This window comes from Arachis ipaensis, chromosome B09, assembly GCF_000816755.2.
Source record: "Arachis ipaensis cultivar K30076 chromosome B09, Araip1.1, whole genome shotgun sequence".
Taxonomy (NCBI): Eukaryota; Viridiplantae; Streptophyta; class Magnoliopsida; order Fabales; family Fabaceae; genus Arachis; species Arachis ipaensis.
Genome location: NC_029793.2, coordinates 110,970,495 through 110,987,751, shown reverse-complemented (window position 1 = coordinate 110,987,751; position 17,257 = coordinate 110,970,495). Strand labels below are relative to the sequence as shown.

At 35.8% G+C, this 17,257-nt stretch overlaps 1 protein-coding gene across 2 annotated transcripts in view; it reads right to left on the bottom strand.

Annotated features, from left to right (window-relative positions):
• Positions 1–17,257, bottom strand: part of LOC107615796 (protein SIEVE ELEMENT OCCLUSION B-like) — a 28,755-nt gene that overhangs the window by 633 nt on the left and 10,865 nt on the right. For both annotated transcript variants that reach the window (XM_021112148.1, XM_016317826.2), the window contains one exon: positions 6,081–6,156. In XM_021112148.1, coding sequence (XP_020967807.1) covers positions 6,081–6,156 — 76 coding nt within the window. The remainder of the gene's footprint in view (positions 1–6,080; positions 6,157–17,257) is intronic.

The window sequence follows — 17,257 nt, the reverse complement described above, 5'->3', positions numbered from 1 at the left end:
ATATGAAATATACACTAAAAATTAATTAGTAAAATTAATCATTAATATAAAATATATATTAAAAAATTATATTAAAATAAATTAAATAATAATATATAAATTTATAAATAAATACTTAATAATTAATTTTAGTAATTGATTTTAAGATGGGTTAAGTATGATTTCAGTTTTTGTATAGGGCGAAAATTTTTTCATCCTTAACCTTTTTTTGCATACAAAATTTTTCTTAAGATTTAACTTTGTTTTAAAATCGTCCCTAAAGTTTAACTTGGTTCTAAATTTTTGGCGGCGGAAGCGGAAGCGGAAGCAAAGGTGGATCGTGTACGGTTTCTTCTTCTTTTCTTCTTCTCCTTCTTCTTCTTCCATTCCTCTTTTGCAGGAGTAGAAACACTCTCTTTTATTTTATTTTATTTTATAATTTTTTTGTTATGGATAATTCGGTCCAAAATTTTAAGATTTATATAAAAATGACAATTTTAAAACTTGGTTTTAAATCTTAGAAATGATTTTGTATAAAAAAAATTTAAAAAAAAATTTAGGCCTATACCTTAAGAACCAAAATCGTATTTAACCTTTTAAGATACATATGATATTTTTTTTTTGAAAAAGTATTTACATTATTGAGCATTACATATATGCATCAGGCCTTGAATCATTTGAATGAAGTGATTATCTACTCACCATAGTAGGTACAAAACTCTAATATCTTACATTCAATTTTTAGCCAAAATTATTATCACTAACTCGTTGAGTTCTTCTAATGTTACCAATGCACTTAGGCAACAGAAGCTAAGATAACTAATTGGTCCGTCGTCCCGTGCGGAATTTCGAATATGTTAGAAATAAGAGAGTAATCTAAAGAAAGTATTTTGTGTATTATTCGATTTTAGGTATATATAACTGCTAGAAGAATCAAAATAATAAAAGCATAAAATCCTATAATTAATGTACAGATACATTATATAAATACAAATGATACTAATTGATCCAATTTGATTCTAATTATTCTCTTAACATCCCCCCTCAAACTCAAGTGGGAGTTAAGGATACTATTTTAAGTTTGGATAACAGAGTCCAAAAATGAGTCGAATGATGAGCCTTCATGAAGATATCAGTAGTATGATCCAGTATTCCAACAACGATGAGACAAACAGCATCAATAAGAATATGTTGCCGAACAAAGTGACAATCGATCTCAATGTGTTTAGTGTGTTCATGAAACACATCATTATGGGCAATCTGAATAGCATTGCGGTTGTCACAAAAAATATTAGTTGGGGATGACTGAGGAGCACCCAAGTCTTCAAGAAGCCAACAAATTGAGATAATTTCAGTAGTGGTGTCAACGGGAGCACAGTATTCAGCTTCTGTGCTTGATCGAGTAGTGAATGTTTGCTTCTTAGCTCGCCAGAAAATGAGAGAGTCTCCAAGAAACAAATAATAACCAGTAGTGAAATGACGATTAGTGGGATCACCAGCCCAATCAACATCTGAGTACGCCTGAAGGGATAAAGATGAATAGGGAGAAAAATAAAGGCCATGGAATAGGGTGCCTTTGATATAGCAAATTCAAAGAACTGCCGCATAGTGAGTAGTACGAGGAGCTGACAATAACTAGATAAGAACATGAATCGGATAAGCGATGTCTGGTCGGGTGATAGTTAAGTAGACGAGTCCTCCAACTAATTGTTGATAAAGAGTAGGATTATCCAAAACAGTGCCATCCATAGGAGTAAATCGAACATTAGGCTCAAGAGGAGTAGACTCAGTGCCACTATCTGTAAGTCTGGCTTGAGCAAGAAGATCTGAAGCATATTTAGCTTGAGAGAGATAGATCATCGATGGATATGACTTCTAGACCAAGAAAATAGCTGAGAGAACCAAGATCTTTCATCTCAAAAGTAAAGTAAAGGGACGCCTTGAGATCAGAGATACCATCAACATCATCTCCAGTAATGATCATATCATCAACATACAAAAGTAGAAGAACAACTCCATGTTCGCTTTTACAAATGAAGAGAGTATTCTCATGAGGGTTGCAAGTGAAACCAAGATTACGTATGGTAGTACTGAACTTATCAAACCATTCACGAGGAGCTTGCTTCGATCCATAAAGTTCCTTGCGAAGGAAACAGACCTTACTAGAAGGACAAGGATATCCCGGAGGTGGTTTCATATAGACTTTCTTTTTCAAATTCCCGTTAAGAAATGCATTCTTCACATCTATCTAACTCAGAGACCATTTTTTAATCGTAGCAATGGCAAGGAGAGCTCGAACAGACGTGAGATGAGCAACAAGAGCAAAAGTCTCTTCATAATCAATACCATACTCTTGTGTACAACTTTGAGTAACCAATCATGCCTTATAACAATCAATAGAACCATCAGAGCGAGTCTTGATCTTGTATACCCATCTACTACCCACAACTTCTTGATCAGAAGGAGGATCAACCAAATCCGAAATGTGTGCTTTTTCAAGTGCTTTAATTTCTTCCTACAATGCTTGCTGCCAATTTGGATTGGTAGAGGCTTCTTGGAATGACCGAGGTTCATGATGATGAAGAATAGTAGAAAAACAGTGATAATAAAAAAGATGAGGAGGTGGATTTCTTACCCTAGAAGAACAAGTGAAGGAAGGAGGCATGACAGCAGGAACAGAAGCATCGTCCAGTCTGGAATCATCGAGAGATGGAGAAGATGGAAGAGAAGGGGCCTCGAGGGTTGCACTGGAGGTAGACCCTGTAGTATCATCACTAGAAAAGAGATCAACATTGGGGTTTAGTAAAAAACGGTGACAGAGTAGAAGGAATGGACTCAAAAGAGGAAAAACTAGAGAACATGTAATGCTCCCAAAAGACAACATGACGAGATATACGAATGCGTCGAGAGATAGGATCCCAAAAACAATAACCCTTATGTTTAGAACCATAACCAAGAAAACAACATATGCGAGCCCGAGGTTCCAGCTTATTGTGTTCATGAGGCTGAAGAAGGACAAAACAGACATAACAAAAAATACGGAGAGAAGTGTAATCAGGAGAAGTTTGATAAAGACGCTCAAAGTGAGTATTGTTACCAAGAATAGAAGAAGGGAGTCTATTGATAACATGAACATCAGTGAGAACAAATTCACCCCAAGCACGCTCAGGACAGGAAGAGGAAATAAGTATCGCACGAACAGAGTCAAGAATATGACGTTGTTTACGCTCAACTCTGCCATTTTGTTGAGAAGTTTCAGGACAAGAAAACTCAGACAAAGGACCCTGTTCAGCGAGAAAATTTAAATGTTTGGAGTCACGATACTCCATAGCATTATTCCGTCTGAAGATTTTAATGACCTTTGAAAACTGAGTCTGAATCATAGTGGCAAAGTTAATATAAATCTGAGACAGCTCATGATGATCAGTCATCAAATAAATCCAAGTAAACCGTGAATAATCATCAATAATGACTATAAAGTATCGAGCCCCTCCCATAGAAACGGTGGGAGCGGGACCCCAAACATCAGAATGAATAAGATCAAAAGGAGAGCAAGCAATAGAGAAATTATTATAAAAGGATAAGGTAGGTTGTTTTACAATTTGACAAGAAATGCAATCAAACGACTCATTTTAAACTTGACCTAAAACACCCGTAGACATAAGAGGACGCAATATTCCTAAGAAGCCGTGGGCAAGACGACGGTGCCACATGTGAAGAGTAGGTGGAGAGGAAATAGCACAGAGATTTTATGTAAAGGGAACATGAAGATTTTCGAGCTCAAACAAATGTCTGACCTTACAACCAGTCCTGATGATCTTTCTCTTCCGACGATCCTGCACACGACAACCAGAAATAGAGAAAGTGACATCAAAATCGAGTTTAACAAGTTGACCGACAGAGATAAAATTAAAATTCAATTTTGGAATAAAATACTTATCAGGAAGATGAATATTGGACTGTGAAATAAATCCTTGATATGTTGCATGCAGGAGGGAACCATTAGCAGTGTCGATAGATGGTGCATTTGTAGTGGTAGACAATGGCGAGAAAAGATGACATAAAGGAGACATATGATTAAAATAACCAGAATCAAAATATCATTTATTACCTAGAAGGGTGGAAAGAGTACCAGGGGTATTTACCAGAAAAAGAGAGAAGTTGCTTAAGAAGAGATTTAATGTCTGATGGAGAGACAGAAGGTGTGTTCAGAGAGGTAAAAGGGGTGGACTCAGTAGCACCAGCAGCAGTAGAAGCAGGCACATGTGGAGAGTTGTTGGGACGAGTTTGATACTTGTTCTGATCTGAACGTGGTGGTCTAGTAGGATAGGCAGTAATCAAGTGATCCGAGAGCTTACAATAATGGCAGAATAGTTTCGGACAGTTGGGGCCAATGTGACCATTTTGTTTGCACTTATGACATTCAATAGAGGAACAGTCGAAGAAGGAATGCCCATGACGGTTACAGTTTCGACAGATTTTGCCCTTTTTGTCGGTGGCAGCAAAGACAGTTTCACTCTTAGAACGAGTCAATCTCAAGCACTTTTCTTTAGACTTAAGACGAGAAAGAGCATCTTCAAGACTAGGCAAGGAATTATGATGAAGAAGAGAAGCCCTGACCAACTCATAGTCATCAGTAAGTGACATAAGAAATTGGATGAGACGTGTTTGGTTCTAATAATCCTCATATGCCTTAGCATCGGTCGGATCTTTAAGAACAGGCTCACAAGAGGTCAATTGATCCCAAATAATTTTTATTTGAGCAAGAAAATCAAAAACTGTTTGGTCACGTTCTTTCTTAAGGCTATGAAGCTCCTTTAGTAGTTGGTACTGATGAGAGAGATCAGAAATAGTGTAAAGCTTTGCCAAATGATCCCATACCTCTTTAGCAGTTTCAAAACGCCCAAACTGTAAATGAATGCCAGGAGTAGAAGTGTTGCAGAACTAAGTGATAATCTAGTAATTTTTACAATTCCAATATTCCAATTTCTCTGCAAAGTCCTCCTCAGCAACCTCCTTGGATTTGGAAGTCCCATCTTTGGATTTGTCAATCACAGTTGGCTTAGCAGGATAAACAATATCACTAGTTACATATCATCATAATTTTCGCCCTTTATGAAATCCTCGCATAGCTTCAACCCAATGAGCATAGTTGGAGCCATTAAGGACAACAGGAATAGGTTGAAAAACATCTGGTTTCTCCATAATAACAGAAACAAAGGCAAAAAAGAGAAGAAATTGCAAATTTAGGGGAGAAAATGAGAAAACGAATGGCAAAATCGAAAAGAGCTCACCAAAAAATCTTAAGGAGGGTCCGGGTTACGAAGCAGATCGGTCAGGCGCGTGGGTCGAGCACGGGTCCGTGGAGCTCTGCTGACACGTAGCGTGACACGGAGCCGTTGATCTGGGACGCCGATCGGAGGCGTCTGGAAGGATCGGAGAACTTCTTCAAGCGGACAGGAAACTTCAAGTAGCGCGTCTAGCGGTGATTCTGGAGGCGTTGGAAACGTTATGACGAGAAGAAGGTGATGGTGGCAGCGGTGAGGAACCAATGCATCGGAAAGGAGTCGAAAAGTGAGGACAAAATACTGCCAGAGGTGACAAAATAAAAGAGCTAGAAACCAATTGTTACTGGAAAAAAATAAGCTAAGCTCTTGATACCATGTTAGAAATAAGAGAACAATCTAAAAAAAAGTGTTTTGTGTATTATTCAGTCTGAGGAAAAGTACAATGTACAAGGGGTATATATAGCTGCTAGAAGAATTAAAGTAATAAAAACATAGAATTCTACAATTAATATACAAATACGCTATATAAATACAAATAATACTAATGGATCTAATTTGATTCTAATTATTCTCTTAACAGAATAAATAAAACTACGATAATGCTAGGTTGATGATAACTAAAATCATTAATATGATATTTATAATATATAGAATATTTAAAATTATATATTTGTTATATTTAAAATTATATAATTAATTTAATAATAATTAATAAATATTAAATAAAATAATTTTAAATTATTTTAATTAATTTTTTTAAATATTATTTTAAAAATAAGAGAGAATTGTATGTAAGAGTAAAAAAGGGTATACCTTTGTAAAAGAGCGTGATGAGAAATAATCCGATGGAGAAATGAAAATAATAATACCTAAACAATTGCTTCAATCTCTGCAAGGAAAAAAACCAAACATTGCCACATAAGAGAACTACTTTTTCAAAATATAACTCTAAAATTACAAGTTTGTAACTACACAAAAATGTGAAAAATTATAAAATCAACAAGAATTCTAGTTAAAATATTGCACCAAATACGAGGGTTGCAATTCTAAAAAGAGAATTTTAAATTTCAGTTGACAATTTAACTTTTATACGTGTTAAAGAGTTTCATACATTATTTATAAGATCATTTAAATGAGTAATCAGTCATTCATATAAATATATATTAAAATAAAAAATACATATTAAAAAATATATATACTTATATAAAAATATATAGTACTGATTTTTGGTGTGCATGGTTAGATGATCGTACAAAATTCTTTACGTTGTTCAAACTTTAAAATTAAACTAAAAAAGAAATTCAAGTAAACTCCAAGCTAAAGAAAGGACATAACTAGGAAGGGAGGAACATTGTTAGTTCCGCATTTTAGTGGGTGTATGAGGGAGGAAGTGACACCGTTTAGGTTCGTGGGTGCGTGGATATGGGATTGCTACTTTTCTATACTATCTATAAGTATGTTTGTCTATTTTTATAAATGAAAATGTTTTTTCTGTAAAAAGAAAAGAATGACCTAGCTAGTAAAGACTTTAACTGTTAGAGGAAGTTCACCGCACCCCCGGCGAACTTTATAGGTGGGTTCAGTACCAAAGTAATTCTCCACACCTCCTTGTAGAACCCTGATGCTGATTGTTGAATCGGCCTTGACCATCGTGAAAATGTGTTGTATAGTCACTTTCGAATCCAACCTATGATGATCTTTCCCCATCGAAGTTTGCATGCAAGTATGATGACCAATGTATCTCCTAACCTCCCACCTTTCTTGCTTTCGGTGATATGATATGAGTATGCTCCAATTACAACCAGGTCCGAACTGGATACATCGTGCATTGTACCTCTAATGGTCACTCTCTACTATTTTGTACTCCGCAGCCCTCCTGATGCTGTACTGCTTAACTGCCAACATGACTTCTTCCTTGTTCCCAAATTATTGTCCAACCTCAAACTCGTTGCTTGGATCTTCTTCAGAACCTCCTTGGGTAAATGACCAATCCGAAGTCATTGCATCGAGATTCAACCTCGTGAAATGATCCAGCCGGTCATATGATCGAGAAATAGCAGGCTGTGTCAGAGCAATCTGTGTGTCACCGTAGTAGTTCATCTCCTCTTCCTCGTCACCATCATCAGGGATTTCGGGTGGTTCTTCGTCAGCATCATCTCCATCATCGAGGTTGACTTCATACACCTCCATCATCAGATCTCTGATAAGAGAACCGTCATGACTTTCATGACCGTCATCCATTAAGTCAACGTTACGAACTTCAACATTAGACCCCTCCTGACTATCCTCAGGTGGCATATTTAGATCTACCATCTTCCTTCTGATAGTTCGTCTAACAACTCCACTCGTCGGACTATCATCAACAGTATCTGCAGATGATCCTCGGCCACCAAAGTTAACAAGAAACACGTATAATTCCAACAGATAAAAATTGGTCCATCGATTGTGCCACGACCTTATAAGCCATACGTCCTCGTCGTTGCACAACTGGTACCTAATTGAAAACAATAGAAACATCGCTCACAATGATGGTCTGATAAATATACTAGTAACAGAGACAAAGACAACACAACAGTAATATATACCTTTTATAAAACAAATTGCCATCTAACTCGGTCGGATATCTGTAGTAAATTTTTTTCACCCTTTTAGATTCTTGTTGTCCGATGAAATGCAATATCACATCCTTCAAACCTGTTAAACTGTTGACTTCCAGTGTCATATAGGTAATTATCGGTTGACCCGATCTAAAGACAATTGAACCTTCTTCATCATACACTATTTCACCATCGTAATGAATGGATAACAATATATTTTCTGACATCGTAGCGACAATGTTAATAGTGAGAAAGAAGGTAAACAAAGAAATTGTGGCTACTTGATCTTTCTCTCCAATAGGCCTGCTTTTATTTCCGAACTCATCATAGAGTTCGCCGAGGGGTGCGGCGAACTCTATATAAATTATAGAGTTCGTCGGGAGGTACGGAAAACTCTATATAAATTATAGAGTTTGCCGGGGGGTGCGGCAAACTTTCTCTTATTCCAAAAAAAAAAATCGTATCCTTGAAAATAAAACTGGAAAATATTTTCTGGAAAAATAATTAATTATTTTATTTTATATATGAAAAAAATCCTAACTGTGCACAAGCCCAATGGCTTTATTTTATTTGAATGAATCCAAATTACAGAGACAAGAGAATACAAATAGTGTGGTACGCAACAAGGCACAAGGCATAGCGTGTCACTAGCTAACACAGACTTACATAAACTATAAATCTCAAAAGCATGCATAATTGATGATGATAGATATATAATATATTTTATTCAATGCTAAATGAAAGCAAAGCCAGCTGAATTTTAAACTTAATGAAGTTATGGTTGAAGACGCGATCAACGAGTAAACTCGATCAGAGGACCATACGGCTTGAAGGCGGATGGGGTATTATTGGTCCTTTACCATTTTCAAATGAAAAATCATTATCATCATCATCAAAATGTATATTTCCATTGGCAGCACTTGAAGGTCACAGATTTGATATCCATCTTCCGAGGCATGTCGGATCGGGGCACCTATAGATGATCAGCCCACTAGAAGGAATGTTATGCAATCAGAACTTCATGCAAGGCGGATCTTTTGGCTTGTGGAGTTGGGAATAGTAATTGTAAGTGGTGTTAAGGCCTAAACCCAATATATTGGTGTTAGTCAAAATAAAACAAATTTAGAATATCTAAAGGAGGAACTCGTTTGGTATTTTTAAAGGCAATGAAACTTATCGGAAAGGACATATCGACAAGAAAGACAAGTTCGATCGACAGGGCTCATCAAAGAAAAGTGAGATAATCGAAATGATGAAGAAATTGACAAAAAAAGACAAACAATGGCAGTTATAACATCATTCAAGGCGCTAGAACAGTTACTCAAGAATTCACGCACATGAAAAATATGTTGGATCTTGATTGGTTGAAGAGTCTTATAAATAGTTGAAGAATGGAAGGAAAAGAGGTTGGAATTCAGTTTCAAAAAATATTTTCACACACTCATGTCTCCGGCGAATTTCTGAGTCTTCAAAGAGCTTTCTTTTCTGTTGGATTCCTTTCATGTCTTTAAATTTTTTTTAAGCTTTCTGTAACTTTTCCATTTTTTTGCAAATTTGTTGCTTTTCTTTAAGATTTTAGTGTTTGTATTTGAATTCAAAGCCCTTTGACTTTATCGAAGGCATTTTATTGCTTTCTTTTAAATTCGAAGTTATTTCCTTCATTTTAGCAATTTCGTTTTGTTCTTTTTCAAGTAATTTTCTTTAATATTTCAAATTTTCCCTTCGTCATTTTGATCATGTAATAGAATCTTTGGTACACTTTCGAAAATTAGTACTGATGAGAGAAGTAGGTTTTACTCCCAGATTATTAGATATCGAACCAATCCAGATTTATTAAAAATTTGCAAAATAAATTGGCACGTTCAGTGGGACTGTTTTGAAAAAAAAGTGTGTCAAAAGTTCTTTGTAATGGTTTAGTTTATGCAGCTTAGAAGTGGAAGAATTATACACATGGCGGACGAAATTTCTAATACCAATGGTGGATCAGTGAATAATGATAATGCTTCTATAGTTGCACAAACTTCTGCAGAGTTAATGTCGCACATGGAAGGTAGTACATTGGGAGAAAATGCGATAGTTAACAACCCCCTGTTGGGAATTATGGGCGTAACCTATGCCCACGAATTGCTCCAACACAAACACAACTGCCAGTAACTGCAGGTTGGCCTCCTTTTGGCCTTCCTCTAGGTTACACTCCACCTATGAGTGGTTATGGGCCTCCAATTCGATTTGAAAATGCATCAGGAGCGGTTAACAATCAACTGCCTTTATAGCATCCTGAGTTTACCCGTGATTATCAAACGGGTTCAACATCAAATGGCCCTGGTTCGATGGTAGTGTTTCAATAACATGTCAATGAAAGTCATTACGATTTAGTTAATTTATTGACTCAGCAAATGACTACTATTTTGCACCCTATGATGGCTGATCATGAGACAAAGTTTGAACATCTCGCTAGACAAGTCGAGCGGATTGCTCGAATTGTTGATTATGACGAGGGTGATTGACAAAATGTTGAAGTAAATCCAGAGGATTTAGAAGGCAATTATTTGATGTGTTTCGATATTGGTTTTGCCAAAAGGCAAGATGTTGCTTTCGATAAAAGATTTAAAAGGGAAACCTTATTATAAGTTTCATCAATCAACTAGCCATTTGACTAATAATTGTATCAGTTTCAGGGACTTGATCTAAGAAGCAATTATGGAGAGAATATTGAAGTTCGATGATGGCAAAAAAAATATGAAACTTGATACTGATCCTTTCGATGCTGGAGCAAATTTTGTTGAGCCTATTTTCTTAGGGATCAACATGGCTGGCTTCACTTATGAATTTGACACTGCTTTAGTAGATTTTGAAGCTAATGTTTGATTAGTGTATCCTGGTGTTAGTGAGGGACTGTTAGAGTTTCTAATGTAGCCGAAATTAAAGGATCAGGATGTGTCCCGATGCCCTTAGTGTAATGTTGTATTTGATGCTAAGGCTGCAGCAATATTTGAAAAAGAAAGAATGAAAAAGAAGCTAGCTCATAATGAAGAACAGATTCCTCAGAGTCATCCCCCTCGATGACAAGTTGGTCAGAGTTCTCAAAGTTCTCGAGAAAATTTAGTTCCTCCACTTAATCATTCACAAGCTTTGGGAGTCCAATGGATTAAGAATTTTTAAGAGTTTTGAGATCGTGAGACGTTCCAATATCGACAACGCCAATTCCAAAGGGGTTATATGGGTTCTAATCAAGGTTGGTATCCATACTCCCGAGGAAGGGCGAGAGGTAATCAAGGTGAAAGAATTTCACGTCCAATTGCGCCAGAGAGGCCATCGAATTGCATGTCCAATTGTGCCAGAAAGGCCATCGACCTTGACAGACAAGGGGGCAACTCCTTCCGTTCATTCATGAATAATTTTTCCTGTTGATGGAGAAACTAATCCTAAAGGGATTACTTTATCTAAAAACGAGAAAGGGAAGTCTATCGAAGTTACCCCGATTAAAACTAATGACAAGGATGCTGATCTTGACGAGGAGTATTTCAATGAGGGAGATGAGGAATGGTGTGTACCATCTCCATTATCCCTACAAAATATCTGGGAGAATATGAAGGGAACCTGGATGAAGATTATGATGTGGAAAGTAAGGAAGCTTTTACTTTCATCTGTGAAAATGAAGAGTTGGGTTGTTTCAAAAAACCAACTGAAAAGAAAAAGTCGCACCTTCGACCTTTGCACATTACTGCCCACATAAGTGGTATTTGTATTAACAAGGTTTTGGTCGATGGTGGAGCAGCAATTAGTTTTTTGTCAGAACGGATGTTGATCAAGGTGGAAAAATATTTCGATGATTTGATTCCTACCAATATTTTAGTAACTGATTACAGCGGAGTGTCAACCCCTGCAAAGGGTTTAGTAACTCTTCAAGTGCAAGTAGGGTCATCATCTCGTAACACTATTTTTGTGGTGGTATCCTCTAAGGCTAGTTATAATCTCTTGCTTGGTCGAGATTGGATTCATGGTGTTGGGATTGTACCTTCGACCGTGCACTAGAGTATTCTTCTTTGGACTGATGAAGGAAATTCTGAAGTGATAAAAGCATATTCGAGTCTTTATATGAAGCAAATGCATGTCGATTTTAAGGTATTTAATTACAAACTAGTACCCCTCAATGTCGACAGGGTGCTCAACTACTACAACTGCAAAGGTTGTTTCTTATCAATAGATGAACTTTAAGCTTCCTCAGCCAAAGCTCAATTATACTCCTACAGGGTGGGAGTAGTTGATCTTGAAGTATAATAGCTCAAAACCATCTCGTCATGGCCAAAGAACAAGATGTTTCAAACTATTTAGTTTCTTTAGAGAATTATCTAAGTAGTTTTAATTCTGCACGAAATATTTCTTTTTCTAGATATGATTTTTCTGATAAAGTTGAATTGAATAGGGATTTCAATTCAACATCTTCAATTCCTAGTGCAGATTCGATTCCTACAACCGAATATAGTTCTACTTTAGATGCTACATATATTTCCATTCCTAGGTCTAATATTATTGACCAATCTCATGTCGATGTATCTCAAGATCTCTGTGTGGTAAATAACTTGATTGCTGATTCAGTTGATAATAAAACTTATTTTTATTCACATGATTCAATAGATCTTTCTTTCGAATGGATTTATGATTTGGAACCTTTGAATTTTGGAAAAATCTCAATTAATGATGATCATGTTGAAAGAGGCTTTGAGTCTCAAAATCCTTTTGAGGAGATCAATTTGGGGTTTAATGGTGATGTCAAACCCACTTATATTTGCAAAAATATTGATGAGGAATTTTGAGGAAATTTGATTAATGTCTTGATCGAATATAAAGATAGTTTTGTTTGGGATTATGATGAGATGCCTGGGCTTGACCGGTCCTTGGTAGAACATCGATTGGCTTTAAAGCCATTCTCTTGATCAGTAAAACAGGCACCTTGGCGATTTGCTCCTGAGATCAATCTTAAGATTAAAGAAGAGATTGAAAGATTGATTAAGGCAAAATTTATTCGAACAACTCGTTATGTTGATTAGGTATCGAATATTGTCCCAATAATGAAAAAGAATGGAAATTACGTGTTTGTATTGATTTTTGAAATTTGAAGAATGCCACTCCCAAAGATGAATATTTTATGCTTGTAGTACACATGTTAATCGATTCAGCAGCACGTAATGAAAATTTAAGTTTCATGGGTGGTTATTCTGGTTATAATCAAATCTTCTTATCCAAGCATGATGTATCGAAAACTGCTTTTTGGTGCCATGGAGCTTTAAGAACTTATGAGTGGATAGTGATGCCTTTTGGTTTAAAAAATGCTGGGCAACATATCAACGAGCCATAAATTTATAGGAAAATTTATGGAGGTGTATATTAATGACGTAATAGTAAAGTCAAATTCGATGGATCAACATCTCAATTATTTTTGTCAAGCATTCAAAACAATGAGACAGAAATGTTTAAAAATGAATTCTTTAAAGTATGCATTTAGAGCTTCTGCAGAAAATTTTTAGGATTTGTGGTACAAAAGAAGGGGATTGCTATCGATCAAAATAAAACTAAAGTAATTTTAGAGTTGCCTCCACCAACGTCGAAAAAAGAAGTGCAGTCTTTCTTCGAGAAGATAAGTTTTCTACGACATTTTATTTTCAATTTGTCTAGTTGAACTTGTGTTTTTTCACCCTAAGTCAAACTCAAAGATGAGTCCCAATATGTGTGGATAGATAAACATCAAAGGGCATTTGAATCAATAAAGGACTTCTTCAAAAGCCCCAGTAATGGCAACTGTTCGTCCTTTTGAACGATTAAAATTCTATGTTGTAGCTTTGACAAACACCATTGGATAGATGTTAGTGCAAGCTGATGAAGAAGGATGCGAAAGGGTAATTTATTATTTGAGTCAAGTCTTGTCCGATATCGAAACAAGATATTCTCCAATTAAAAAGTTATGTCTCTCTCTTTACCATGCTTGTATGAAGTTAAAATGTTACATGGTTGTAAAAACTGTAAGAGTGATTGCACATACCGATTTGGTAAAATACATGTTGTCTTATCCAATGTTGAGAGGACGATTGGTGAAATGGATGCTTGGATTGACAGAATTCGATTTACAAGATGTCCCAACTAAGGCTACTAAAGATCATGTCATAGCAGATTTTCTAGTCGAGCAGCCGAATAATCTCAATGACCAGGTGGTAAACATCATCGACATTGAAATTGAACCTTGGAGATTGTATTTTGATGGATCAAAACATAAAAATGCTGCTGGTGTTGGCATTCTGATTATATCCTCAAAGGGGATACCATCAAAATTTTTGTTTGAATTAAAATATCCATGCTCTAATAACGTAGCTGAATATGAAGCTTTGATATTGGGACTAGAGATTTTAATTAACAAAGGGGCATTAGAAGTCTTAATTCTAGGAGATTCTTAGTTAGTTTTACAACAGCCATCAAAATAATTTAAGTGCCATAATGAAAAATTACATAAATACTTGTCGACAGCATGGGAATTATTAGCATCCTTACGAAAGCTGTCTTTGGTTCATATTCCAAGAATTTAAAATGAAGTGGCTAATGAACTAGCTCAAATTGCATCGCGATACAAAGTACTTCCTGAGACTTTAGAAAGGTTGATAGAAATCCAACAAGTCTTCGTACCCGTTGGAAAGAGGGAAGTGTTGGCTATTGATGATTGGGATGATGATGATTGGAGAAAACCAATAGCTAAATACTTGAAAAATCCTAATATAAGAATTGATAGGAAGGATAAAATAAAGTTGATGAATTTTATGGTATTAGGGGACAAATTATATAAAAAATGTGTCAAAGGGAGTCTAATGAGATGTTTAAGCCAATCTGAGAGAATGATTGCCTTTGGAGAGGTTCATGAAGGTATATGTGGTGTCATTAGCCTGGTGAAAAAATAAAATGGATGCTTCGACGTGATCAAGTGTATTGGCCATCAATAATCAAAGATTGCATCGAGTATGCTAAAGCATGTCAGGAATGTCAAAAACATGGTGTAATACAACAAATTCATGCTTCTGAATTGCATTCGATTATAAAACCTTGGCCATTTAGAGGTTAGGCTTTAGATTTAATTGGAATGATTCATCTTCCATAATCAAAAATCATAAGTTAATTATGGTGGCTATCGATTATTTCACAAAGTAGGTTGAAGCCGTGGAAGAGTATATAATTCATCGATTTGGAATTTTTCAAACTTTATGTACTGATAAAGGTACCATGTTTACTAGTCAATGTATTATGAATTTTGTAGCATCAAGGGGGTATAACTATGGTAAACTTCAACCCCATATTATGCGCAAGCAAATGGCCAGGTTGAAGCTGCAAATAAAATTATAATAAATTTGATTAAAAAACAAATTAGTCAGAGACCTCGTTCTTGGCATGAAACTCTGAGTCAAGTTCTATGGGCTTATCGAAACTCACCAAGAGGCTCGACGAGCATGTCGCTTTATTAATTAGTGTATGGCCATGATGCGATGTTACCCTTGGATTTTAATTTGAATACTATAAGGATGATGAGACAAAATGAGTTGCCGATTGAGGATTATTGGAATGCGATGTTTGATGAATTAAATGATTTGGATAGTGAACGTATTTTAGCACTCAAAAATCTTATCCATCAAAAGGAGAATGTTGCCCGCAATTATAATCGACAAGTAAAAGAAAAGTGTTTTCAAGTTGGTGAATTGGTCCTTAAGGTTATTTTACTAATAAAGAAAAAATCAAAATTTTATGGTAAATGGTCCCAAAATTAGGAAGGCCCTTTTCAGGTTATTGACTTATATTTTGGAAATACATATCACGTTAAAAATATCGATTCCGGCATCGAGGTCAAATCAGTTAATGGAAAGTATTTAAAGCGGTATCAATGTTGTTGGGAGAATAATGTTTAATATATATAAGAAAGCAATGAATAACAAGTGAAGAGTTTCGGAAGTATTCAAAAAGAAAAACAACAAAATAAAAACTTGGCATCCCAAGTCTTCAAAGATAAGGCTCTAATAGATCTTCCAATTCAAATCAAAGGCGTACTCTTTCTTCGTCATAAGAACTATAGACAGTGATCTCATCGTGTTCTTCAAGCCACAGTCTCTCATATTTTCTCCTGAGGTCAGCCAAATCATTTTTCATCTCACAAATATCTCAAAAAAGATCTGTCTTCCTTTTTTGAGCTTTCAAGTAAGGCCCCTCTAGTAAAGCCTCTTCTTCACATATTTGGGCAAGTTTTTTTCGAGTTCTTCTATGCGCTGAGCAAATCGAGCTCGAGTGCTGGCAGCATGAGCAACATTGATTTCATATTCTTTATAAGTCTTTTATGCTGATTTATGAAAAGTGTCAACCTTTGTTGATTTTTTTTCAATGTCTGTCATTGCTTTCTTTACTTCAACCAATTTGTTATGAGAGATAGAAAGGTTATCGGCAATTTTTTCGAATTTCTTCACCACTTTTGAAAAGTTGATTGGAACTTGTTACTCGAGAGTAGAACTCAGAATATCCGAAAAAGTTGCATTCAAGTCATCCCAATTTATCCACACATCGATGGTATGTGTCAGGAAGGTAAGAAGAGTAGAAAACCTTTTGATAGCATAAGGAGTAAGTTCTTTTGGAAGCTCGTGTTCTAATATTCCTTCCATGGTCGGAATCGGAGTTATGAGAAATATGGGACATGGCAGCAAGGAGCTCAGCTAAGTCAGTCTCTGGTGGACTAGAAATAGTGGTTGGAGGAATTTATTGAGTTTCAGGGGTTTGTTTCAAAGGCTGCCCAAGTTGATTGATCGAATAAGAAAAAATTTTGACTTTCTGGATTAGCATGAAAGAGATGTGCCCCTTTTTCAATATTTTTTGCAAAAGGGATATTTTCTTTTGAAGGAGATCAGTTAAAAGTGAGATCGACATTGATCTTTGGAGAAGAGGATATATCATTAATAAATTGAACTTGTGGGAATTTTTCTTGGCTCGATTTCTTTGAGGTGTGGTCTTCGATGGTTGGACGATCGACATCTATAATAGGGGAAACAACTTCTTTGGTTACTCGTTTGTCAGATTATTGTGTGTTCCTATTAGTCGATAGATATTGAGAGATTACATTACCACTAGATGATGATCTCGAAAGGTGATCCCTCCCTTGATCAAGAATAACCTTTGCTGGTGAAGTGGAAGGAGGTTGTTAAAGAAGTATATCAAACTTTTTCATATCAAAGAAAGGAAGAAAGTTATTAAAGAGCTAATCGATAACTTTATTGCTATAATAATTATGGAATCTACCTTCGTGGTTATTCTTGGCTCAGAATGGTGTGAACGAGTATTTGTTTAGGTGCTACTCGATTCAGAACTACTTGAAGCAGA